At 43.1% G+C, this 23,882-nt stretch overlaps 2 protein-coding genes and 1 pseudogene across 8 annotated transcripts in view; 1 reads left to right on the top strand and 2 right to left on the bottom strand.

Moving 5' to 3' along the window:
* The window catches only part of CASP8 (caspase 8), a 115,016-nt gene that overhangs the window by 35,231 nt on the left and 55,903 nt on the right, over positions 1 to 23,882 (top strand). For 3 of the 5 annotated variants that reach the window (XM_032278668.1, XM_032278664.1, XM_032278667.1), the window contains 7 exons: positions 2,983 to 3,313; positions 7,388 to 7,493; positions 8,538 to 8,679; positions 8,800 to 8,844; positions 10,292 to 10,356; positions 12,292 to 12,433; positions 19,799 to 20,300. In XM_032278668.1, the coding sequence (XP_032134559.1) occupies positions 3,009 to 3,313; positions 7,388 to 7,493; positions 8,538 to 8,679; positions 8,800 to 8,844; positions 10,292 to 10,356; positions 12,292 to 12,433; positions 19,799 to 20,300 (1,307 nt within the window). In that variant the 5' untranslated portion in view covers positions 2,983 to 3,008. Of the gene's footprint in view, positions 1 to 2,982; positions 3,314 to 7,387; positions 7,494 to 8,537; positions 8,680 to 8,799; positions 8,845 to 10,291; positions 10,357 to 12,291; positions 12,434 to 19,798; positions 20,301 to 21,413; positions 22,053 to 23,882 lie in introns of those variants that run through there. The other 2 variants (XM_032278665.1, XM_032278669.1) reach the window with 2 other exon arrangements.
* On the bottom strand, positions 14,516 to 17,526 carry LOC116551950 (annotated as a pseudogene). Its single transcript, XR_004269136.1, has 2 exons — positions 15,419 to 17,526; positions 14,516 to 15,083 (listed from the first exon to the last, which is right to left on the bottom strand). The product of XR_004269136.1 is annotated as an elongation factor 1-gamma-like (transcript).
* Positions 23,031 to 23,882, bottom strand: part of FLACC1 (flagellum associated containing coiled-coil domains 1) — a 45,035-nt gene continuing 44,183 nt past the window's right edge. For both annotated transcript variants that reach the window (XM_032278671.1, XM_032278670.1), the window contains exon 15: positions 23,031 to 23,467. In XM_032278671.1, coding sequence (XP_032134562.1) covers positions 23,290 to 23,467 — 178 coding nt within the window. In that variant the 3' untranslated portion in view covers positions 23,031 to 23,289. The remainder of the gene's footprint in view (positions 23,468 to 23,882) is intronic.

The raw sequence follows: 23,882 nt of genomic DNA, 5'->3' as shown, positions 1-23,882 counted from the left end.
CTGGAGGCCATTATTCTAAGTGTGGTAACTCAGGAATGGAAAACCAAATACCGGGCCGGGCGCAGTGGCTCACACCTGTAATCCCAGCAGTTTGGAAGGCCAAGACAGGTGAATCACCTGAGGTCAGGAGTTCAAGAAAAGCCTGGCCAACATGGTGAAACCCCGTCTCTACCAAAAATACAAAAATTAGCCGGGTGTGGTAGTGCACACCTGTAATCCCAGCTACTGGGAAGCTGAGGCAGGAGAATTGCTTGAATCCTGGAGGAGGAGGTTGCGGTTGGCTGAGATTACAACACTGCACTCCAGCCTGGGTAACAAAGCAAGACTGCATCTCAAAGAAAAGAAAACAAAATACCATATGTTCTCACTTAAAAGTGGGAGCTAAGCTATGAGGATGCAAAGACATGCAGAAGGAGGCAACGGACTTTGGGGACTGGTGGTGGAGCTGGAGGGGACGTTGGTCCTAATAGATCCCAGTAGGTCCCCTGCCTCCAAGTCTTCCAGTCTATCCTTTGCCCTTTGAATATTAATTCCCAATTGGATAACATTATTCTCATTTTTACAGTCTTTCTTAGCTCCTCATCACCTTCAGGACAAAGCCTAAGGGAAATGAGGGATAAAAGACTGTATATTGGGTGCAGCGTAAACCGCTTGGTGATGGGTACACTAAAATCTCAATTCACCACTACAGAATCATCCATGTAACCAAAAAACCACTTGTACCTTCAAAAGCTATGGAAATTAAAAAAAAATTAGACTTACACTAATGTCCAAATTGAAAGTATTTTTATTTTAGAGTAAGATGTAGAAAATACATGAGTCGTGGTTTCCTTGACTGCTACCTCTGAGTGGCAGGATCCAGGTTTGTGTTTTCATCTATGAATGTTAGCAAATGCAAGGGGCTTAAAGACCCAGAACCCATCCACCTAGTTGCAGGCAAGAAAATGGGTCCAAACAGGTTAAGGTTATTTATGGGGAAGGAAAGTATCCAAAAGTATAGGGTTTGTGGAATCAGAAATATCATGGAGCTGGATGGGAATGGAAAGGTTCTTAGTTTAAGGTTCTCAAAAGGTAGTGGTCCAGGGTCAACTCTTAAGGGTGAAGGAGCTTCTGAGTAAGTGTTTGACAAAGAGCTCTTCAGCTTTGAAGAGTCTGAAAGCCGCCACTTTCAATGGTACATTCACATTTTCAGCTGAGGAAATGGGAGGTGAGAGAAGTGCTCAAGATCCTAAGCCCCACGGCCAGGGGCTTTTCCTTCTTTCAGGTTAACATTTATTTGGCATTCGTTAGTTGCTTGGCGTTATTCTAAATGCATTCTAGGTGTTATATATTCACAGCAGCTTTGAGAGATGAGCGTATTTTACAGAGGTGGAAACACCTTGAGAAAGTGCCAGCATCACAGCTGGGCTTGATCTAGGCTCTTAAACACGGCACTGCTGCCTTCCCCTACGATGACTGTCACCTGTGATAGGAGGAGCCATGTCCTAGTCTTGCTCCTATGAAGAATGGAGCACAAACACCGCTCCTAGGGTTCCTTTACCAAGGACAGGGGCCGTCAGAACAGGGAGGGTGGGGTAGAAATCTGTCAAGGTGGTGGAACTTGGGGCTGAAGGGAAAACCCCAGGTCTCAGGCCGCTGGCATGGTAATTGTCTGGGGTTTGCGGAAACACAGTCGTCTCCTTTAGAAACATTGTGTGAAAATACCACATAACCTGACTTAGAGACTCTGTAGGCTGAAAGGGCTTTCAAGGGTGACCTGGTTGTTTCCAGTCTTGCATTCCTGACCAGCTGTAGGCACCGGTCCTTGGGCCCTTCTGGTCCTTGGGCCTTTAGGGAACCGCACTGCCCCATGTCCTCTTACCACTGTTGTTTCAATCAGACCCCATTACTCCCGCCCTCCAGCACCCAAATGCCTCCTCCTAATACGTCCTAGTAGGTCCCCTGCCTCCAAGTCTTCCAGTCTATCCTTTGTACTTTAAATGTTTTTTTTTTTTTTGAGACAGAGTTTCACTCTTGTTACCCAGGCTGGAGTGCAATGGCGCAATCTCGGCTCACCGCAACCTCCTCCTCCTCCTAGGTTCAGGCAATTCTCCTGCCTCAGCCTCCTGAGTAGCTGGGATTACAGGCACGTGCCACCATGCCCAGCTAATTTTTTTGTAGTTTTAGTAGAGACGGGGTTTCACCACGTTGACCAGGATGGTCTCGATCTCTTGACCTCGTGATCCACCCGCCTCGGCCTCCCAAACTGCTGGGATTACAGGCTTGAGCCACCGCGCCCGGCTTAAATGTTTTTTTAAATTTTTTATTTTTTATTGCATTTTAGGTTTTGGGGTACATGTGAAGAACAGGCAAGATTATTGCATAGGTACACACATGGCAGCGTGATTTGTTGCCTTCCTCCCCTTCACCTATATCTGGCATTTCTCCCCATGCTATGTGTGATGTCATTCTCATTTGTACAGTTTTTTCCTAGTTCCTCATCACCTCCAGGGCAAAGCCTAAACCCTTTGCCCGACAGTAATGGGCCCCTTTGTGACATGGTACCGAGAGAGAGCTTCATCCCTTTGTCCCATCACTCTCCGTCCCAGACCCTTTGTAGTTACTTTATTGAGCTCCTCGTGCCTGCCTGAATGGACTTGAAAGTTCTTACCTCCATCTTTTACATCAATTGTTTCCTGCAAGAATTGTACTTTCTCACATTCTCCCCCAAATCCGTTCCCCACAGGAAGCCCTTCCCCCAGGCTGAGTTAAGTCTTCTTCCTCTGCACCCCTACCGCAGTGTGGTCGTACCTCTCTGACCACTGGCTTGTTTGTATATCTACCATCCCACACAGTAGCAGAAACTTGTCTGGTGTTCTTTTTTTCCCTCCTGTGCTCACAGCACAATGACCAGTGTCTAGTAGATGCAGGAGCCTTTGATGAACAAGCCAGCAAATGGTTCTTTTCTTCCTTATCTGAACATACCATTATATTTTGACTTAGATTGCATCTTCCTACCTTTTGAAAAGATGGCCTTCAGCAAAATGCTTTTTGATATTGGGGAAGAACTGGGAAGTGAAGAACTGGCCGCCCTCAAGTTCCTGAGCCTGGACTACATCCCACAAAGGAAGCAAGAACCCATCAATGATGCCTTGATGTTGTTCCAGAGACTCCAGGAAAAGAGAATGTTGGAGGAAAGTAATCTGTCCTTCCTGAAGGAGCTGCTCTTCCGAATTAATAGATTGGATTTGCTGAATAAATATCTAGACACTAGCAAGGAGGAGATGGAAAGGAAACTTCAGACACCAGGCTGTGCTCAGATTTCTGTCTACAGGTGGGTAGAAACGCCCAGTGTGGGGGCTGGAAGGTGTAGGTTGAATGGACAATCTCTGTGGGCAGGGCTGATTGGGGCTTGTCTTTGCGGTAGCCTGCCTGGCGCCTGGGAGCCTGGCTGTGCCACAATTCTAGGCTTCTACAGAAAGACAGTGGGGCCTTGGGTGGTCTTGCCAAAGGCTGTAAAATTCAGCTTCTCCCCACCCTAGAGAGAGTGAGTAAACAAAGAGAAACCACATTCAGTATCACTTGGGAGGCTTTGGGAAGATGTCCCAGTGAAGCCAGATTAAGATATTTAGGGGCCGTATGTATAATTCCATAAAAACGCTAAGACCATAAAATAAAAATTTATTTTTCAAACTGAAACATTACTTAGAGGCATGCTGAAGTTATAATAAAGCTTTTCTAAGTGTTCTCATTTTGTTCTTCCTCTCTTATCTTGGTGCCTCTGCTTTGCTGATATCCGGATTGTGTGCTTACTTTGCCCATCCAGAGTCCAACATCATGGCTTCCCACCCTGAAATCCCCCTCCCACTTGCTTGTGGATGGCTATGGAAATTTTCAACAAGATTTAAGGGTTTTTTTTTTTGCCACACCTAAAGACTCAAATGACAAAGTTCTTTACAGAGTTGTATGCAGTTGGCCGGGCACATACAGCTAGGTAGTCCTCACAGAGGCTGCCTAGCTCCTGTGAGCCCAGCTGTATGACAATTCTAAACTTCTACAGGAAGATAGTGGCACTTTGGGTCATCTGTAAAACTTAGCTTCTCCCCACCCTAGGGAGAGTGGGTAACCAAAGGTGGGAGAGAGAAACCCCATTCAAGTACAACTTCATGATGCTGGGACAAGACTTGAAAAACAGAAACACATTGTCACCTTCTCCCTTTCAACATCTCCTGTTATCAGACACTCCTTAAAGCAATTTCAGCTTTGCTTTCAGGAGACTTCTACTTAAGCCTTTGCTCTGGACCCATTTCATTGTCTCTGCTTGCTTGTTGCTAACTGTGGCATGTGAGGCGGAAAGGGCTCGCAGCCAGGGCTGACAGCCTCTGCCCTCTGATGGCCCAGCCCATGAACACCCTTGTCTTTCTATTCTCAGAGACTATGTTTCGTTTTGAGATTTGACTATTTTATGTTTTGTTTTGCTTTTGAGACAGAGTCTCACTGTGTTGCCCACGCTGGAGTGCAGTTGTGTGATCTCGGCTCACTGCAACCTCTACCCCTGGTTTCAAGCGATTCTCCTGCCTCAGCCTCCCAAGTAGCTGGGATTATAGGTGTGTGCCACCCTGCCTGGCTAATTTTTGTATTTTTAGTAGAGACAGCGTTTCGCCATGTTGTCCAGGCTGGTCTCGAACTCTTGACCTCAAGTTATCCACCTGCCTTGACCTACCAAAGTTCTGTGATTACAGGTGTGAGCCACCATGCCTGGCCGAGGCTTGACTATTTTGATTTTAAATGGTGAAAGAGATATTCTGGGCAGTGGCTCATTATAAGGTGTATAAGTTTCCTAGGGCTGCTGTAATGAAGTAACACAAGCTAGCAGGTTTAAAACAGTTTAAAAAATTTGTTCTCATAGTTCTGGAGACCTAAAGTCAGAAATCAAGATGTCAACAGCGTTGGTTCTCTTTTAGAGGCTCTGAGGAAGAATCTGTTTCTTGCTTTTCCCTGCTTCGGGTGGGTGCAGCAGTCCTTGGTGCTGCTTGTCTTGTAGATGCAGCACAGCAGTCTCTGCCTATGTTCCCTTCTCTGTGTCTAAATCTCCCTCTTATGAGGACACAGTCGCTGGATTAGGAATTAGGGTCCACCCTAATCCAGTATGGCCTCATCTTTTTGTGCGTGTGTGCGTGTGACAGTGTCTCAGTACGTTGCCTAAGCTGGAGTGCAGTGGTGCGATCTCGGCTCACTGTAACCTCTGCCTCCCAGGTTCAACCAGTCCTCCCACCTCAGCCTCCCAAGTAGCTGGAACTACAAGCATCCGCCACGATGTCTGGCTAATTTTTATATTTTTTATAGAGATGGGGTTTTGAAATGTTGTCCTGGTTGGTCTTGAACTCCTGGGCTCATGGGATCTACCCACCTCGGCCTCCCAAGTTCTTGGATTACAGGTGGGAGCTACTGCACCTGGCCAGCATGACCTCATCTTGATCAGATTTTATCTGCAAATATCCTTTGTCCAAATAAGGTCACATTCTCATATTCCAGGTAGACATGAATTTTAGGGAAGAGGGGAGGATACTATTCAACCAGTATGCTAGATGGCTTTGGTTTACTAGAATTGCGAAGTCTTTTTATTTTTTTTTTTTGAGACAGAGACTCGCTCTGTTGCCCAGGCTGGAATGCAATGACATGATCTCGGCTCACTGCAACTTCCACCTCCCGGGCTCAAGTGATTCTCTTGCCTCAGCCTCCCGAGTAGTTAGGATTACAGGTGCCCACCAGCGCACCCAGCTAATTTCTGTATATTTAGTAGAGATGGGGTTTTGCCATGTTGGTCAGGCTGGTCTCGAACTCCTGACCTCAGGTGATCCGCCCACTTCAGCCTCCCAAAGTGCTGGGATTATAGGCATGAGCCACTGCACCTGGCTCTACCCCATTTTTATTTTCAGAATTTTACTTTCTAATTAAATTTTAAAGTCAACATGTTCTGTATTACAATTGTTTTCCTTTACACCATAATATTGAAAGGTTTGCTGACTTCTAAAATGTCCCTGTGTTCACTTACTCAACAAGCATATTCCAAGAGCCTAAATGTGCCAGACTAAATATATGTGATAGGCATAGATTAGGAAACAGTAATGAGTTCAATATCACTCATTGAACACTTAGTGTGTTGTCAAAGATTGGTTCCAGTACTTACGTAAACTTATTTGTGTAATCCTCAATGCCTTCCTATGATGTGGTTACAGATAATTATCCTCAGTCTATGGATCAGGAACAATATGTAGCATGTCTAAAGTTAATGCTGCTCAAAGATGGTAGAACCAAGGCTCCAACACCAATAGCCTGGGTCCCCTGTACTCAAACATTGCACCTCACAACCCTCTGGGTTTATGAAAACAAAAAGGGCACGGACCTGGCCATTAGGGACTTGGACAGTTTCTAAACAGACAATTATTTTTTGTTTTTATTTTATTTTTAGTGCGGTGGCATGATCACAGCTCACTGCAGCCTCAACCTCCTGGGCTCAAGTGATCCTCCCACCTCATCCTCAGGAGCAGCTAGGACCACGGGTGCATGCCATCACACCCGGCTAATTTTTAAATATTTTTGGTAGAGATGGAGACTTGCTATGTTGCCCAGGCTGGTCTCAAACCCCTGGGCTCAAGCGATCTTCCTCTTGCCTTGGCCTCCTAATGTGCTGGAAGTATAGGTGTGAACCACTGCACCAGGCCAAAAGACAATTATATGTGTTATCCTTCTGGGGATACTAAGTCATAGTGGAATGAATGCAGCCTTGAGGATGCTCAGGCAATGCTTGAGCTGTTGTTCACAGATGGGTGTCTGCGGATAGACAAGGGGATGGGGTGTGGCGGCACAGCAGAAAGGGGTGAGGGCAGGGCAAGCTGGGTGTGTTTGGGGCTTCAGGTCCTTTAGTGTTTGCGGTCTGGTCTGTGATAAAGATGTATTCAGAGACTTTGTATTCCAGAACCAAATGCTTGGCCTTCTTACTGAAGGTAATGACTGGGAGAACACTGACCAATTCTAATTAGGGATGTCACAAGCCAATGTGTCTTTTGAAAAGCATAATTTCCAACAGGCAAAACTTTTTGCCATTGCAACAAAATCTTGATTTCATAGAAAAAAAATAAAGGAAAACAAGATTTATTTAACTAAAATAAACTGAAAGAAAAGTTGATAGAATTTTAAATTGTTAAGGGAGGGATAATTGGGGAGGAGTCGTAGACTTCTGTGTCACTATACCTGCTTCTTTCCAAGGACTCAACTCGTAAATCATGCCATTAACTGGCTTTATTTTGAAAGGAGGCCTTTGGAATCAAGCCCACTTGGACTTCATATATCAAATGGGAAATTATTTAGGAAAAGGTTTCTAAAGTGTCTCCATTTCCCACCACAGGGTCATGCTCTATCAGATTTCAGAAGATGTGAGCAGATCAGAATTGAGGTCTTTTAAGTTTCTTTTGAAAAAGGAGATCTCCAAATGCAAACTGGATGATGACATGGTAAGATCTGGTATCTTACTGAGATTTAGTCCTGAGACTTGGTTAGCCAGGGACATTTCTGAGACCAAAGAGAGGGGCTGTTTTGGTAAAAGCAACCTGGATTCTCACTTTTTAACTAGAAGAAGAAAGCTGTCAGCACGAGTGTTACAAATGTGCTTCCTTTATCCTCAAGTACTGCTCATGTTAATTACTGGTAGCAAGGCCGAGTCAGGAGCCGGGAGAGGAGGCTGGTTATGCAGGGGCAGTCCAGAATGAGACTCAGCAGAGGCGGAAAAGACAGTGGTGATCTGAGACATTTCCCCACTTCTGCAGTCCCCAAAATAACCTGGGACCTGGAACTCTGTGTGTACAGTGTGTCTGTGTGTTGTGTCTCTGTGTGTGTTGTGTATGTCTGTGTGCTGTGTGCGTATCTCTGTGTCTGTGTGTGCCTTTCTCTGTGTATAGAGTGTGTCCATATTTGTGCATGGCATATCTTTGTGTGTCTCTGTATAAATGGTGTATCTCTGTGTGTTCTCTGTGTGGTATATGTGTCTGTGTGCATGTTGCATAGTGTGTATTTGCATTTATGCCTCTGTGTGTATCACTGAATATTGTCTGTGTGTGTTGTGTACATCTGTGTGTGTATGTGTATGTTCATGTGATATCTGTATCTATGTGTCTGTGTGTACTCAGGTCTGGAGAGGCAATGTTGGGGGTGAGGCCACCCCAAGGCTGTCACCATGGTGACTGGATTGCTGTCTAGGGCTGTTTCACAGTCCTCAGGTAATGCATTCATAGGAGATTTGAGCTCAGGGCCTGGGGACTGGGTGACATCTGACATGGCTTCTCCTTTATCCTCTTACTTCTGTCTTTCTGGGCCAGAAAACATGGGATTGCTTACCTAGTAGCCTGCTGGCTATGAGAGGCCAGCAGAAACTGTCAGGAGGTCTGCTTGGGAAGAAAGGGCAGGTCCTTGGTTGGAGAAAGTGGAAGTTAAAAAAGAATCTAATCTAAAAACCAATAGGGCTCAATCCAGACTCCCAACTTTATTTCTTCTCCTCCTAGAACCTGCTGGATATTTTCATAGAGATGGAGAAGAGGGTCATCCTGGGAGAAGAAAAGTTGGATGTCCTGAAAAGAGTCTGTGACCAAATCAACAAGAGCCTGCTGAAGATAATCAACGAGTATGAAGAATACCTCAGCAAAGGTAGAAACAGCCTGACAGCCGGGAATCGGCAAAACCTACTGTAAAATTGAAACTGACAAATCCCTCCATGTCACAGTTGTTTCTAATCAAGTACTGTTGGTGGTTTCTCTTTTAATTCAGAGAGAAGAATGAGCCTTGAAAGAAGTTCAGATGAATCTTCAAATGGTAATGCTTGGAGATACATTTTCAAGATTTATTTAGTTAATTTACTCTCTGGTACCTGCGTGTATCCTCCCCAAAACCTTCTACCACATCTGCCACATGCACTGCTCGCTCTCTCTTTTTTTTTTTTTGAGACGGAGTCTTGCTCTGTCGTCCTGGCTGGAGTTTAGTGGTGCGATCTTGGCTCATGGCAACCTCCACCTCCCAGGTTCAAGCGATTGTCCTGCCTCAGCCTCCTGAGTAGCTGGGATTACAGGCATGCACCACCACGCCCAGCTAATTTGGTATTTTTAGTGGAGATGGGGTTTCATCATGTTGGCCAGGCTGGTCTTGAACTCCTGACCTCAGGTGATCTGCCTGCCTCGGCCTCCCAAAGTGCTGGGATTACAGGCATGAGCCACCATGCCTAGCCATGCCTACTCTCCTAATACCAGGATAACAATTCAGTGGTGACTTGTAGTCCTTCTCTATATATTGAATAATGTGAAAAGTTGTCACAAGGCACAGACTCTGCAGCCCAGGCTGGCAAGTTTGAAACAGGTGCAGAGTTAGTCAATAATAAGTAATTTAACATCATTTTCTCTCTCACTGTGTGTATGTGTGTGTGTGTGTGTGTGTGTGTTTGTCCTTGACATGTGCTGCTTGTGTTATGCACTGAGTAGCTGGATTTAAATTATTTTTCATAAGTTCCTTGGTTAAATGATCTTCAAAATTTTGATTAATCAATTTTTTTTTTTTTGAGTCAGTGTCTCATTCTGTCCTCCAGGCTGGAGTGCAGTGGTGTAATCTTGGCTCACCACAGCCTCGACCTCCCTGACTCAAACGATCCTCTGGCCTCAACCCCCTGAGTAGCTGGGACCACAGGCACATGCCACCATGCCCGGCTAATTTTTGTATTTCTTGTAGAGATGGGGTTTCGCTATGTTGCCCAGGCTGGTCTTGAACTCCTGAGCTCAAGTGATCTGCCTGCCTTGGCCTCCCAAGGTGCTGGGATTACAGGTGTGAGCCACTGTGCCTGGCTTGATTTTTCATCTTAAAAAAGACCTTATGTTGACTAGGCTCACACCTGTAATCCTAGCACTTTGGGAGGCTGAGGTGGGTGGATCACGAGGTCAAGAGATGGAGAGCATCCTGGCCAACATGGTGAAACGCCATCTCTACTAAAAATACAAAAAATAGCCGGGTATGGTGGTGTGTGCCTGTAGTCCCAGCTACTTGAGACTGAGGCAGGAGAACTGCTTGAACTCGGGAGGCAGAGGTTGCAGTGAGCCGAGACTTCTCCACTGCATTCCAGCTTGGCGACAGAGCAATATTCTGTATAAAAAAAAAAAAAAAAAAAAAAAAAAAACCCCCCCCCAAAAAAAAAAAAAAAAAGACTTTATGTTGTCCTAGGTGCTACATATTTCATTCTCAATGTCTCATTCTAAATGTGTCTCTTTGTTGTTTGCAGGAGAGGAGTTGTTTGGGGTAATGGCAATCTCGGACTCTCCAAGAGAACAGGATAGTGAATCACAGGTAAATGGAAACCTCCAAATCCTTTTTCTTTTTGTATTACAGATTCTAGTTATCGAATTTGTTAGCTCTTTTTTTTTTTTTTTAAGCTGCCAGATAAACCAATAAGGGGCAGAAGCTTATTGAAAATTTTGAGAACTGTAGAAAAAATTCACAAAAAATAAGTTAAAAATATGACATAATTTTTATAATGTGACCCCTTCAGTTTTCTATGCATTTGAATTTTATTATAAGACACAAGATGAAGATACTGGCATAGTTGGAGGTTTGAGGGGGTGGGAAGGCTCCTTCCTACCAAATCTTCTAGCAGCTATGCCAGCCTGGATGAGGGAGGGGTTTGTAGAAAGAGTCTAGCAGGACTGGAAAAAGCAAAGCCTTTTCATTTAGTTAACATTTCAAAAATGCTTCTCCTTTGTGATTAGGTGTAAGCAGCAAACTCTCATAATCTAGCCATCTCTATGTTTTCATCTCAGTGAATCAGCAGAAACATGCCCTTTTCAGGCATAACTTCTCTTTATGTAACCAACACATCTACCAAACACACCCTGACTTATTAGCCCATTTACTCCTCCCCCTGGCAGAAAGAAGAGGAAATCCTGAATATCTGAATTAGGCTTGAGAGAGATTATTCACTAGTGTGGGCTCCTGAGAAAATTACCAGACCTCTTTCATCTGAAAGTCAAGGATTAATCCAAGTAATGTGGTACATTCTAAGCAGTATCGCATACTACAAGCATTGTCTCCACTGAACAGCTAAAAACACTGTCTTAATGTCTTAGTATCTTTTTTATTTTTTAATGTTTTATTGAGACAGGGGTCTTGCTACGTTGCCAAGCCAGGTCTTGAACTCCTGGCCTCAAGCCATCCTCCTGCCTTGGCCTCCCAAAGTCTGGGATTATAGGTGCTAGCCACCATGCCTGGCCAAATCTTAGTGTCTTATTATCTCAGTAAATACACTTAATATGCTTAATAACTACTTAGCACACTTAATAGCAAATAATAAATACTTAACATACTTGGTGCAAACTTAATCAAATATTTAATATCTTAGAGTTAACATACTAAGATATCAGGTTACTTGCCCAAAGTCATAAAGTGAAGTAGAACCAGGCATTGGGCTTCCTAGCCTGGAGCCCTTTTCTCTACCTCAGAGGGCTATGCAGACCTCCAACTAAATGCTGAGTATCTCAGCACTGAAACAGCCCTAGGAGAATGAGTAGGACACAGGGCCATCCCTGGCAGGTACTGTCAGGTACTACAGTTTGGACATTATAACCTACAGTGTAGCCAGGACCTGCCTGAGCAGCCCATCTCTCCCCAGCAGCCACTGTGGTCCTGAGAGCTTGGTTAAGCCATCAGCTTTAAAATCCTGGGACCACACTGTGCAATGCATGAATGGGAGACCCTCAGCTGTTAGCCAGGAAGCACAGATGAGTTCAGTAGACAGGCAAGAGAATCACAAGGTCATGGCGTGGGGGCAGCCCAAAGACACTCATTCCTTCAGTAACTCCTGATTGAGCTCTCACAAGTTAATACTCTGTGGTGCCTGACACAGAAGTTATTGACTTCAAGGAGTCTTCTCTATAGTATGGGAAGCAGAAATGAGAACACACAATACTACAATATGATGACAACAATATTAATATATGTGCAAAGTGCTCAGGAGGCCCAGGTATTGGGACGCTGATTTTACAACTATGGGGCGGAAGTCTGAGGGGTCCTGTGTGAAGGAAATAGGTAGAAACTAGTTCTTCAAGGAAATGACCCCAAGTTGGGGTGGAGCAATGGAAAGCAAACTTGCTTCTTCATCTGGCTTACTAGTAAGCTAGTAAGTAAGCCGGCTTATTAGTAAGCTAACTTCTTATTAGGGAGTTGTTTGTTTTCATCTGTAGGGTTTGACTCAGAGAGTCAGCTCTTGAATGGGTTTTTGTTTTCCAGACTTCGGACAAAGTTTACCAAATGAAAAGAAAACCTCGGGGATATTGTCTGATCATCAACAATTATGATTTTCGCAAAGCACGGGAGGAAGTGCCCAAACTCCACAGCATTAAGGATAGGAATGGAACACACCTGGATGCAGGTATGGTAGAACCCAAAGAGAAAAGAGAACATTTTCTTATGCCTATTTTTTTTTTTTAAATCAAAAGGGAGAGAATAGCTATACCAAAAGGGCATGTTTCAAGAAAATGGATTTAAACATATTTCCCTGTGGAGGTGAAGAACATTTTTATTTATTTGTTAGTTTCCTGCTTTTTTAAAAAAATTAATTTTTTAAGTAAAAGCATTGTATGTATAAATATAAAATATCAAATCTTACTAAAAGACATAATGAAAAGCAACATTAAGCTTTGTTTTTAATTCAGCTAAATGAATAGTGCTTCTGTGGAATGCATTAGGTGACAAAATTGCCCGGGTTTCAAGGCTCTTATAGAGGCTGCATTTTACAGGTTGGGCTGTTAAGTGCAGCAGAAATTGTGGGTTCTTAACAGAAGTAGCATTTTCAAGTATTAAATATTAAACTCGCTAGCAAATCTTTTGCTCAGCCTATTTAAGCTAAGATCAAGAACTTACAAGTTAAATGAAAAACAATTTGTTGTATGTGAATATAACAAGTGACTAAAACACAAAAAATAAAAGTCATCCAACACAACCATTGAGATATTATAATTTTGATTTTACCAAAGAACCCTTTTTTTTTTTTTTTTGAGATGGAGTTCACTCTTGTTGCCCAGGCTGGAGTGCAGTGGCACGATCTTGGCTCACTGCAACCTATGCCTCCCGCGTTCAAGCCATTCTACTGCCTCAGCCTCCTGAGTAGCTAGGACTGCAGGCATGTGCCACCATGCCCAGTTAATTTTGTATTTTTAGTAGAGACAGGGTTTCTCCATGTTGGTCAGGCTGGTCTTGAACTCCCGATCTCAGGTGATCCACCTGCCTCGGCCTCCCAAAGTGCTGGGATTACAGGCATGAGCCACCATGCCTGGCCTGATCAAAGAACTTTTGAAAATAGTTTTCATGAGGCATAACATCAATTATTGATTTGTTTTGCGAGTGGAGGTAAGGTTAGAAAATTAATGTAGACTGATTATACTCATTAGGGCCCTGTAATGGTCCATATTAACTTTTTTTTCTTTTTTTTTTTTTTTTGAGACAAAGTCTCACTCTGTTGCCCAGCCTGGAGTGCAGTGTTGCCATCTCGGCTCACTGCAGCCTCTGCCTCCCCAATGCAAGTGATTCTCCTGTCTCAGCCTCCCAAGTAGCTGGGACTACAGGCACACACCACCACACCCGGCTAATTTTTGTATTTTTAGTAGAGATGGGGTTTTGCCTTATTGTCCAGGCTGGTCTTGAACTCCATTATCTCAAACGATCTGCCTGCCTCGGCTTCCCAAAGTGCTGGGATTACAGGTATGAGCCACTGCACCTGGCCCCTGTTAACATTTGATTTATTTATTTAAACAAATCTAAGGCTTTAAAAAGCCACAGAGATTAAGTCCATTGATTACATCATTTGTCATTTTGTGCCTGGTACTGAAGAAAACATTTCAGGCCCTTGATTTGTATTCTTTTAATATGAAAACATTTCTACTAAAATAACATTTGATCCTATTTCTGGCAGTTTATAACTGGCTTAGGATTGACTAGTCTCTGGTAGGCATTCGAGTCTGTGTGTCCTGCTTTTTCTCTTCCTGTTCTTATATTTTATGTTGGATAAGTAAAAGTAGCAGACCCAGCTGCAGAAGTCATTTCTCCTGAGATACTCCCTTCTGTCCTTCTGCAGTGCCTTCAGACTTGCTTTAGAGTCATTTTTTTCAACATCCCACATTTCCAAAGGATCAGAATTTTTCCACAGAACCAACATACTGTATTCGTCTTACCAAAGTGCTTCCAAATCAACAACGACCTGCTGCATTTCAGTTATCTTTTTCTATTCCTAATGCTAGAGTGTTTGTTTGTTTGTTTTTTTTTTTTTTTTTTTTTTTGAGACAGAGTCTCTATTGCCCAGGCTGGAGTGCAATGGTGCGATCTCTGCTCACTGAAACCTCTGGCTCCCAGGTTCAAGTGATTCTCCTGCCTCAGCCTCCCATGTAGCTGGGATTACAAGCATGTGCCACCACACCTGGTTAATTGTATTTTTAGTAGAGATGAGGTTTTACCATGTTGGTCAGGCTGGTGTTGAACTCATGACCTCAGGTGATCCACCTGCCTCGGCCTTCCAAAGTGCTGGCATTACAGGTATGAGTCACCACACTCAGCCGAGACTGTCTTTTTTTTCCCCAATGTTGAGTTTTCTTTAATGACTGCCATCTCCCTGAAGGGCAGGTGCAGGCAGCTAGGTGATGGCAAGAGACATTCACTTGAAGATCTTGCCCTGATTGAAGGCTTTGCCCACATGCTGAAAGGCCCCCTCCCAGGAAAAGTACTCTCAAACCAGCGTCTGGGTCTCCTCGTTGCCAGGATCCAGTTTCTGCCATGTGTATGACTCGTAGTGCACCTGCCAACCTGGACTCAGCGGAAAGGCAAGCTCCTGGCCTCGGAAGACCCAGACTCCAGAAATGGAGCTGCCATTGTTGGTTCCAAAGAGGATGACACTGACGAAGGCATTCTTCCTGTTTGTCTAGTCGCTGGAACATTCCAGTGATGAGACTGCAGCTCATGAAGTTGTGAGTGAGTTCTTCAGGGAAGTGATACTCTGAGTACCACAGGGACCAGCTGTCCTTATCAAAGTGCTCCCAAAGGCCGGGCACAGTGGCTCATGCCTGTAATCCTAGCACTTTGGGAGGCCGAGGTGGGTGGATCACGAGGTCAGGAGATCGAGACCATCCTGGCTAACATGGTGAAACCCTGTCTCTACTAAAAAAAAAAAAAATACAAAAAATTAGCTGGGTATGGTGGTTGGTGCCTGTAATCCCAGCTACTCGGGAGGCCGAGGCAGGAGAATTGCTTGAAACTGGGAGGCGGAGGTTGCAGTGAGCTGAGATCGTGCCACTGCACTCCAGCCTGGGAAACAGAGCAAGACTCTATCTCAAAAATATCAAACAAACAAAAAAAAAACCAAAACCACAAAGTGCTCCCAGAAATATGGCAGTGCCACAGAGAATGTGTCCTCAATGGAGTAATTGCACTTAAATTCATCCAACTCTAAGGTACTCTTGGGCAGGTGAGCGAACGATTCCTTGGCCTTAGGCTCAGCGGCCAGCGCCTGCTCACATTCATTCATCTCCTCCTCAGGAGCTGGCGCAGCCGCCTTTTTCTCCTCCTTCTGCGCAGCCTGGGGCTTCTGCTTCTCTTCCCGTGAGCCCTTCTCTTTCCTTTTTAGGTTGGATCTTTGCAAACTTTTTAGCATCAAACTGGGACATCTTCTCACACAGTTTCACTTCCCCCAGGACAGCCTGAACTGGGGTTAGTTAATGCAGGTGAGGAACCAGCAGTTGGTACTGGGAAAGGCCGGGCAGAAAGAAGGCTCTAGGACCTGCTTATAGAGCCACAACAGGGTGCAGACAACTGTGATGTCAGCCAGTGTCGCTCGTTCACCTACCAGAAAAGTGCTCGTCTTCAAGTGAGCATCCAGCAGCCCCAGAATTCATCTCACTTCTTCCTTTGCAGTCTTAGTGGCCTGTTATGGTGCATGGTGGCCAAGGTGGGGAACACCCAGGTGCCGGCTGGGGGCAATATATCGCTATCAGCAAAGCTCACCCACTGCGCCACCTGGACTGCTGCCTCTGGAGTACCTCCCGGAAGCTCCCCATTGCTCACACAGTACGCAGTGGCATTGCTCTCAAACACACAGAATCCATTATCACCCTCAAATGCCGGAACCTTGCTGGCAGGAAATTTGTGGAGAAATTCAGGGGTGCGGTTGGTTTGGCCAAAGTGGAAGTGGTGTGGTGTGGAGCGCCTGCAGACCTGAGCCCTGCTGTGCTGAGCAGCGGCGAGGGCCTTGAAGGCCCTCCAGTTTTCAGCATACGTGTTCAGGGTCTCAGCCGCCATGGCGGTTCCACAAAGAAAGGGGGTGGGGTTCTCTGTGCTGTGGCAAAGTAAGCCGCTGGGCAGAGAATAGAGGTGAGACTGTATTTTGACTGATGGCTTATGTTCAGCTCTGATGTGCTGACAGGGACAAAATGCTGGAGAAGGAATAAAAAAGGAATAATCCAACAAGGATCAAGCGAACAGGAATGGAGACAATAGCTAATTAAAGGTTTACAGCAATTTGGGGGAGTTGAAAAAAAAAGAGTAGAGGTAGTTGACTTAACAGCGAAAGCTACAACCTAACTGATTACAGAGGGGAACACAGAAAAGAGGCAAGCCTATTTACCCCACAGAATCCTGGAAAAATTCAGCAATTGGAGGAACTAAGTGTAGGTGAGGCAATGAGTAGAAAACAGGACGATTCTTTGAAAGCCTATATAATCCTCAGATTCAAACCCCTAATCATAGAGCCAGCATGTATTCTTATTCTACCATCATAAGGAATAGGAAGTTTTTCTCATAGCATTGAACCAGAGAGGCTCTACACTTGGGTGTACTAGGCCCAGCAAAGGAAGCCATGAAACATTTTACTGAACACAGAGAGATTGAAGGAAACCTATTGGTGGCATGGAATCAGATCTCTAAACCAACTCGGTTCCAAGAACACTGGTAGCAGATACAGATTTACCTCTGGAGAAGCTGAAAGCTCTAGATAAATGACCCCCATCTCCCTGAAGAGCAGGTGCAGGCAGTTAGGTGATGGCAAGAGACATTCACTTGAAGACTTGTCCTGATTGAAGGCTTTGCCCACATGTTGGAAGGCCCCCTCCCAGGAAAAGTACTCTCGAACCAGCGTCTGTGTCTCCTCGTTGCCAGGATCCAGTTTCCACCATGTGTATGACTCGTAGTGCACCTGCCAATCTGGACTCAGTGGAAAGGCAAGATAATCACATCTGCAGGTTTCCTAACAAAATGATCAGGTCCCCAACCAATCATCCTGCTATGAAGTCCATTAGCGAACAAACCACATCCACAAACACAGAGCTTTCAGTCAACTTTTTAATGGGCTAGTCAATTTATGAATGGACAACCAAAGGTCAGCAGGCATTTGAAGAAAGCCTCTAGTACAAGAGAGGCAGCTGGGTGAGGTGGCTCATGCCTGTAAATCCCAGCACTTTGGGGGGCTGAGGCAGATGAATCACCTGAGGTCAGGAGTTCAAGACCAGCCTGGCTAACATGGTGAAACCCTGTCTCTACTAAAAATACAAAAATTAGCTGGGTGTGGTGGCAGGCGCTTGTATTCCCAGCTACTATGGAGGATGAGTCAGGAGAATCACTTGAACTGGGGAGGTGGAGGTTGCAGTGAGCTGAGATCATTCCACTGTGCTCTAGCCTGGGCGACAGTGGACTCTGTCTCAAAATAAATAAATAAATAAAAAGAGAGGCAGTTCAAACAAGAAAAAAATGAAACAGAATATGAATAAAACAAAGATAATGTTGAGAAAAAAGCGACCTTTTTTAGTGTTTAATACTGGTATTTAGTATTCTTAGAGAGTAAAAGTCCATAAGAACAAGATGTCATGAAAAAGGGACAGAACAAGAAAGACTCCTTGAAAATTCAAGATAAAGTCTCAGAAAGTAGGATAAAAGGACAAAAATGAAAACAGGAGCAAAAGATAAGAAAATGTGAAGCTAAATCAAGGATGTCCAATTTTTGACAATAAGAGTTCCAAAAAGAAAGGACAGATAAAATGGGGGAAATTGAACTTTCCAAGAACTAAATGATGCAATCTCCAGATTGAAAGGGTATAATGGATTAAGAATCACTTCCAAACATATCATACCTTAGGAGCTTCTGGAAAGAGAAAAAAGCCAAATACATAAAGTGTCAGGAATGAAAAGGTCTTCTCTCTAGCAACACTGAAAACTAAAAGACTATGAAGAAAGGCCTTCGGCCTTTGGAGTTCTAAGGAAAAATGCTTTTGGAAATAGAACTCTTATGTCTAGGTAAACTGTTTAAAAGTATGAAAATAGAAGTAAAGACTCATACAAAGGCTGAAAACTGTACTCTGCATGCCCTAGTGGTTATGCTCCTGTAAAGGAAACTAACAAGAAAGGGGAAGTCATAGATGGAGGAAACAGGGAATCTACTACGGAAGCAACAGAGAGATGTTCCAGGACAAGAGACATTCATCTGGCCTGTGGAGCAGCCAGTTAGTATTACAGCAGAATGATGCAGTGCTCTGGGTGGGAAGTTTTCCAGGAGGAAATAAAAATGAGTCAGACAAGTAGCCTGAAAATGTTGAAAGATTTTGACCAGATCTATTAGAGCATTTGGAGAAAAAATAATGTTAAGCATATAGGAAACAAAGCAGATTGAAACATAAGACAATTACTAATTCCAGGAAAGGCAAAAAGGTTATTAAGAAAGGAAACATGATGAAAGAACATTATGTTTACATCGTCTTAATAATAGAAATATTACTTAAAAATAGAAATATTACTATGGGCTGGAGGTGGTGGCTCGTGCCTACAATCCCAGCACTTTTTGAGGCCAACGTGGGCAGATCACTTGAGGCCAGGAATTAAGACCAGCCTGGCCAACATGGCAAAACCCCATCTCCACTAAAAATACAAAAATTAGCAGGGTGTGGTGGCGTATGCCTGTAGTCCCAGCTACTCAGAAGGCTGAGGCAGGAGAATTGCTTGAACCCAGGAGGTAGAGGTTGCAGTGAGCTGAGATTATGCCGCTACACTCCAGCCTGGGTGACAGAGTGAGACTTTGTCTAAAAAAATAGAAAATTAAAATATTACTATGGATTCAACCAAAGATTGTAAATAATTGCACAGGAGCACCAAATGCTTATTCTCCATGATAAGAACTCAAAGCAAAAGTTTAAAATTCGTAAATGAGTAATGAGCAGGGTACCCAAATTCATTACAAAATGGAGGTTAATGTGAAAAAAAAAAAGTGGTTAAAAACTGAAAGTGGTTGCCTTCATGGAATATAACTAGGTAATAGGGAGGGATAGAGAGGAGATAACTTTTTGTAAAAGGTCTTTTAGTTCTATTTTATTTTCAATTCATATCTTTTATTTTGCTAAATATATATAACTTTGAGAAGGTTTAGTGATAAAATAAGTTGGATCTTTTATTCAAAAATTGTTTTTTTCTGATTATATAAATAATACAGTCATTTAAAAAATTAGTTCAGTAGTAACCCTAAATGATAGCCTACCCATCCTGTAAACTGGTTTAGTAGAGAAAACAGACCAACAATAACACTCTGTCCTTTCTCATTTGCCTCTGGGTTTGAGAATGTTTTTAGCTGGTGCCAATAAATATTAGAAGCCTACAGAATCCAGCTGCTAATATAGAGGGTTTTGCTCTTGAATTTCTGGTTCAAAGTGTGCTCTCCAGCTCTGGTCTGTGAATTACTGTAGTATAACATGTCTTTTCAAATTTCACTTTTCAGAGGCTTTGAGCAAGACCTTTAAAGAGCTTCATTTTGATATCAGGCCCTACAATGACTGCACAGCAGAGAATATCTTTGAGATTTTGCAATCCTACCAACGCATGGACCACAGTAACAAGGACTGCTTTATCTGCTGTATCCTCTCCCATGGAGACAAGGGCATCATCTACGGCACAGATGGACGTGAGGCCCGCATATATGAGCTGACATCTCAGTTCACTGGTTTGAAGTGCCCTTCCCTTGCTGGAAAACCAAAAGTGTTTTTTATTCAGGCTTGTCAGGGGGATAACTACCAGAAAGGTATACCTGTTGAGACTGATTCAGAGGAGCAATCCTATTTAGAAATGGACTTATCATCTCCTCAGACGAGATATATCCCAGATGAGGCTGACTTTCTACTGGGGATGGCCACTGTGAATAACTGTGTTTCCTACCGAAACCCTGCGGAGGGAACCTGGTATATCCAGTCACTTTGCCAGAGCCTGAGAGAACGATGTCCTCGGTAAGTTTTGCCTACCCAGCCCTCCTCACTGTTACACTACCTTCCCCCACCTACTCCATCACCACTACTCTCTACTCATATTCAGAGCCGATTAGAAAATGCTTTATGGTTTAAATAACATTAACAGATCAGAGAACTGTCCAAGGGGAGTCGTTTCTATTCATCTCTAAATGTCTAGCTGTGGATCACATAGGTGTACTTCCCAGGTCAGTTGCAAAGGGGGAGAGTGGCAATTGCTAACATCCTTAGTTTATAGATGGACAAGCTGAGTTGCTTTATTCCTTTATTCAGTACCTCAAAGGACAATCAGGGTATCACAGAGCAGGAAAGGACGGTAGTCATATAGTCCAGCTCTCTGTCTTTAGGCTAAAACACGACTGAGCCAATTCAACTAGTTTTGGGAATCTTCCAAGAAGGCAGTCACCCACTTCAATGTTTAACATTGTCCAACTCTGTCAAAAGTTCTATAATAGCAAACCGTTCTCAAAACCTCGTCTTTCATTGTGGGAGATAAGTAGCACATTCCTTCTAGCCCTGTATTTCGTGTTTTGAGTATATGAAGAGTGAGAATTTCCCATAACTCAGATCATGAATCTAACTTAGATTTTGTAACTTAGATCATGAATCCTGCAAGGTTTCTGGGGCTAGCTACCAAGGTAGAAGAAGAGGTTGCCCAAACAAAAATGCTAAAAGATCCTGGTGAGAAGAAGTTGGGAGTGGCTGCAGGAGACATTCTACTTTCAGGTGCCTTAAGTTTAATTGCATAAAAGATGAATCCACAGATGCAATGTCAGTTTGAGGCAGAGAATATTGGGGGGCACTGAAGCAATGGTGGGAGCCAAGTAACACGGAGAAGAGTGAGATACACACAGGTCAGGAGAGAAAGAAACCAACTCTAATACTGACACCGAGGTTTCTGATGGTCAACAGAGTTCCTGAATAAACTAAAGGAAGCTATTAAGCTCTGAGATAACTCATTTACTTGCGAAGCTGGGGTAGGTCTTGGCTTAGCAACTTACTGTATCAAATAACTGATATTTTGAGAGAAAAAACTACAGAACTATCTCTGAGCACAGCAGAGGAAACAGTTCATCAGTTGCTTTCCCCCCACAGATAGTCACAATGTTATGTGATGTATTTCAGAGGCGATGATATTCTCACCATCCTGACTGAAGTGAACTATGAAGTCAGCAACAAAGATGATAAGAAAAACATGGGGAAGCAGATGCCGCAGCCTACTTTCACACTAAGAAAAAAACTTGTTTTCTCTTCTGATTGATGGTGCCATTTAGATATATAACACTATGTTTATTTACTGAGTTTCTAGATTTTCTTATAATTTATTAATTGTTTTGCACTTTTTTTAAGAGCTAAAGTTAATAGGATATTAACAACAATAACACTGTCTCCTTTCTCTTTTGCCTAAGGCTTTGAGAATGTTTTGGCTGGTGGCAATAAATACCAGAAGCCAACAAAATACAGCTATGAATATAGAGGGCTGATAGTTCAAATTGTTGTCTATCAACATTAAGCCCACTGTTAATATTCTATTAACTTTAATTCTTTTTCCACTTAAACTCTCCAACACTAAAATTTTAAAAAGTACACATAAACTGTAATTCCAGCACTTTGGGAGGGTGAGGTGGGAAGATCACTTGAGCCTTAGAGATCAAGGCTGCAGTGAGCCATGTTTTCACCACCATATTCAAGCTTGGGTGATAGAACATGATCCCATCTCAAAAAAAATTTTTTTTTTAAATAAAACAAAATTTGATTAAAATCTTTTAAAAATTCAAACTGTTTTATAAATTTTAAATAATCTACCCCCAAATTAGCTTTTGACTTCTTATTGCTTTTGTGATATATACATGCTCAGCTAACTGTATTTGCTTTTTGCAACAATGATCTGGTCTTTTCACACATTTGCATTTGCTCTTTCATTTCTGCTTGGAAAATAAAAGACAAAAAAGGAAAAGAAAAAGAAAATATCTCTGCTTGCATTATTTTAAATTGTTAGGAATTAAGTTATCTTTAAAAGTTAAAAATCTTTTTTTCAAAAATGTTTTTTAATAGAATAAAGTATAATTTGATCTTACTGCTCCTCAGAGATTTTTTTGTGTTTGGTTTTGGTTTTTGCCAATGGCATCTCACAGGTGGAAAACATCTGGACCACACACATGTTCTACTTGAGTCTCCCACTATTGGCACATATTGAGGTTATCAATGTTTAAAAATTGGGAGTTATCACATAAACACCAGAATACGTTCTTTAAAAAAATCAGAATATCTGACAATATTGACCTCATGCTCTTGCATGGCAAAGGTCTGAGAAGCACCTTCTTCAGATGGGACAGCCCTCTGTGGGTTACTCTTCCCTACCCCCTGTGCCCAGCCCTGCCCAAGCCCCTCTACTGAGGCTGCTGTGGGTTGCCACTGATCACTGTGCTTGTGCAATTGTTTTCCTTATGTCTAGCCTACTCTACTTATTTATGTTGCCTGCCCTGTGGGTGTCTGAATTCCGGTGATGGTCCAGATAAGGTGGTAAGAATCATCAGAAACTTTTCCTAAGTCATAGGCTAGGGAACATGATTGAGAGATAGGGGAAGTAGGGTGCCTGGGTATGAGAGAAAAAGGCTTTAGAATAAAATCAACACATAATCTTTTTTCTGTGACCTAAATGCCCCAGGGGACAAAAGTACAGCCCCAAATATAGTAAAAGTTCAACAGGAAGAAGGCCTTCAAATCAGTTTCTTTCTAATGAAATATGTAAGGGTGGAAGAAAAATAGTACAAAATTCAGAGAAAGCTCAGCTCCCGGTACAGAGAGTGTCATTTTTCAATGAAGTGTTCATGATAAGCTGTGAAATTCAGATGAGAATTCAAACATTTTCAGTCACTCAGAAGAAAGCAAAAATAGAATCAGAGCAACCCAAGTACTAAACTCATTATATGCATTTTCTCAAGAAAACCCTCACAGGAGTTTCCTAGGCCTACAGAAATGGTGTGCCTACCATCTTCAACCCTGGAGAACAGCTTTTTGTTTGTGATTCTTGTCCTTTCTTGTTACTATCTTCCATGGTGTCAGAATCATCCTTAGAAACAGTAACAGGGGCCAATCTCCCAGAACATCCTTCATAAATTTCTTCATTCTTAGACATTATCTTTTGCCTATAAAAAGAAAGGAAAGATGTATCAATATAAACTCAAAAGCTAGAAAAGGTATAGGATATTTGAGGGGCGGGGAGAGAAATGTGCCTTCATTCCTTTACCATGGCAGTCTCTCACTCATTCCTTGCAGTGGTTTTGAATTTAGCGAGGTAGGGTGTTTAGGTGACTAAAGTCCTCTATGAGGAATTTTCTACTGAATCAACGCAATAAATAACTTTCCTGTATTAAAAAACTGACCAAAATTTATTTGCACGATTTAAGATGCAGCTTAAGTAACAGTACACCTCTGATCCAAAGCGGATTTCCATAGGAACCAGAAGCAGCTGCATGTAATGGTAAGACTACCAAACTCTCAGGGGAGATGAATTTAAAAACCACCCTCAATCATGGAACGGAGCAAACTCAGAAACTGGCA

This window comes from Sapajus apella, unplaced genomic scaffold (assembly GCF_009761245.1).
Source record: "Sapajus apella isolate SASKATOON/1434 unplaced genomic scaffold, GSC_monkey_1.0 scaffold10, whole genome shotgun sequence".
Lineage (NCBI taxonomy): Eukaryota > Metazoa > Chordata > Mammalia > Primates > Cebidae > Sapajus > Sapajus apella.
Note: the sequence above shows the minus strand (reverse complement) of the source record. Positions and strands in the feature narration are given on the sequence as shown.